Source organism: Colobus angolensis, unplaced genomic scaffold, assembly GCF_000951035.1.
Source record: "Colobus angolensis palliatus isolate OR3802 unplaced genomic scaffold, Cang.pa_1.0 Scaffold135, whole genome shotgun sequence".
In the NCBI taxonomy this organism is placed as follows: Eukaryota; Metazoa; Chordata; class Mammalia; order Primates; family Cercopithecidae; genus Colobus; species Colobus angolensis.
In genome coordinates, this window is record NW_012114433.1 from 3330227 (window position 1) to 3331859 (window position 1633).

Genomic DNA, 1633 nt, shown 5'->3' on the forward strand with positions numbered 1-1633 from the left:
TTTTGAGACGGAGTTAAACTCTTGTTGCCCAGGCTGGAATGCAATGGCGCGATCTTGGCTCGCCACAACCTCTACCTCCCAGGTTCAAGCGGTTTTCCTGCCTCAGCCTCCCTAGCAGCTGGGATTACAGGCACCCGCCACCACGCCCGGCTAATTTTGTATTTTTGATAGAGACGGGGTTTCTCCATGTTGGTCACGCTGGTCTCAAACTCCTGACCTCAGGTGATCCACCAGCCTCGGCCTCCCAAAGTGTTGGGATTATAGGCCTGAACCACCGTGCCCGGCCGTCTTCTGCCTAACTTCTTTCTTTATGCCTGGGTCTTGGCTGTCTTCTCAAAGGAAGGAAGCCATTCTAGTCCCACTTCCTTGCATATTGATTTACTTCTACTGTTGGACACATCAGAAAACTGTTTCTCCTCTGTCTCATGGCATCTTTCTGCTGATCCTCCAGCTTCCAGGATTCAACTCCAAACTCACTTCCAGAAAGCCTTTCTTGATTAACCCAACTCAGCATAACTATTCTTTCGGTTTTTATCTGCTTACATTTAAATAGTTTGTGTTTCAGTAATTAGAATATACTGTTTTGTCATTATGAGACAGGTTTACCATTAACTTAAAAATATTTTCCTTTTTAATTTTTAGAATCTGATGTTCCAGCAGAACTCCAGGTGTTAAAAGAACCCCTACAACAGCCAACCTTCCCTTTTGCAGTTGCAAACCAACTCTTGCTTGTTTCTTTGCTGGAGCACTTGAGCCATGTGCATGAACCAAACCCACTTCGTTCAAGACAGGTGTTTAAGTGTAAGTAAGAATAAATTAATCTTGCCAAATAAAGCTTGTAAAGGCTGGGTTCTGTGGTTCATGCCTGTTATCCTGGAACTTTGGGAGGCCGAGGTGGGTGGATCACCTGAGGTCAGGAGATTGAGATCAACCTGGCCAACATGGCGAAACCCCCTCTCTACTCAAAATATGGAAATTAGCCGGGTGTTGTGGCAGGTGCCTGTAACTCCAGCTACTTGGGAGGCTGAGGCAGGAGAATCACTTGAATGGGGGAGGTGAAGATTGCAATGAGCCAAGACAGTACCACTGCACTCCCATCTGGGCGACAGAGTGAGACTTTGTCTCAAAAATAAATAAATAAATAAAGCTTGTAAAAATACTGTGTTGCTGTTCTCACTTACTCATGGTAGGTAAAAATTAAAACAGTTTTTAATTAATGGAGATAGAGTAGAATGATGGTTACCAGAGACTGGGAGGATAGTGGAGGATGGTTAATGGCTATAAAAATATAGTTAGAATAAATCGAATCTAGTATTTGGTAGCACAACAGGGTGACTACAGTCAGCAATAATTTATTGTACATTTAAAAATAAAAAGACGGCCAGGCACAGTGGCTCATGCCTGTTATCCCAGCACTTTGGGAGGCCAAGGTGGAGGGATCCCTTGAGGTCAGGAGTTTGAGACCAGCCTGACCAACATGGTGAAAGCCCGTCTCACTAAAAAAATATAAAAGTAGGCCAGGCCAGGTGGCTCACGCCTGTAATCCCAGCACTTTGGGAGGCCGAGGCAGGTGGATCACGAGGTCAGGAGATAGAGACCATCCTGGCGAACACGGTGAAACCCCGTCTCTACT

At 45.3% G+C, this 1633-nt stretch overlaps 1 protein-coding gene across 1 annotated transcript in view; it reads left to right on the forward strand.

Moving 5' to 3' along the window:
• Positions 1-1633, forward strand: part of EIF2AK1 (eukaryotic translation initiation factor 2-alpha kinase 1) — a 40639-nt gene that overhangs the window by 5219 nt on the left and 33787 nt on the right. The window contains 1 exon segment of the mRNA XM_011934406.1: positions 643-801. Within this exon segment, the coding sequence (XP_011789796.1) occupies positions 643-801 (159 nt within the window).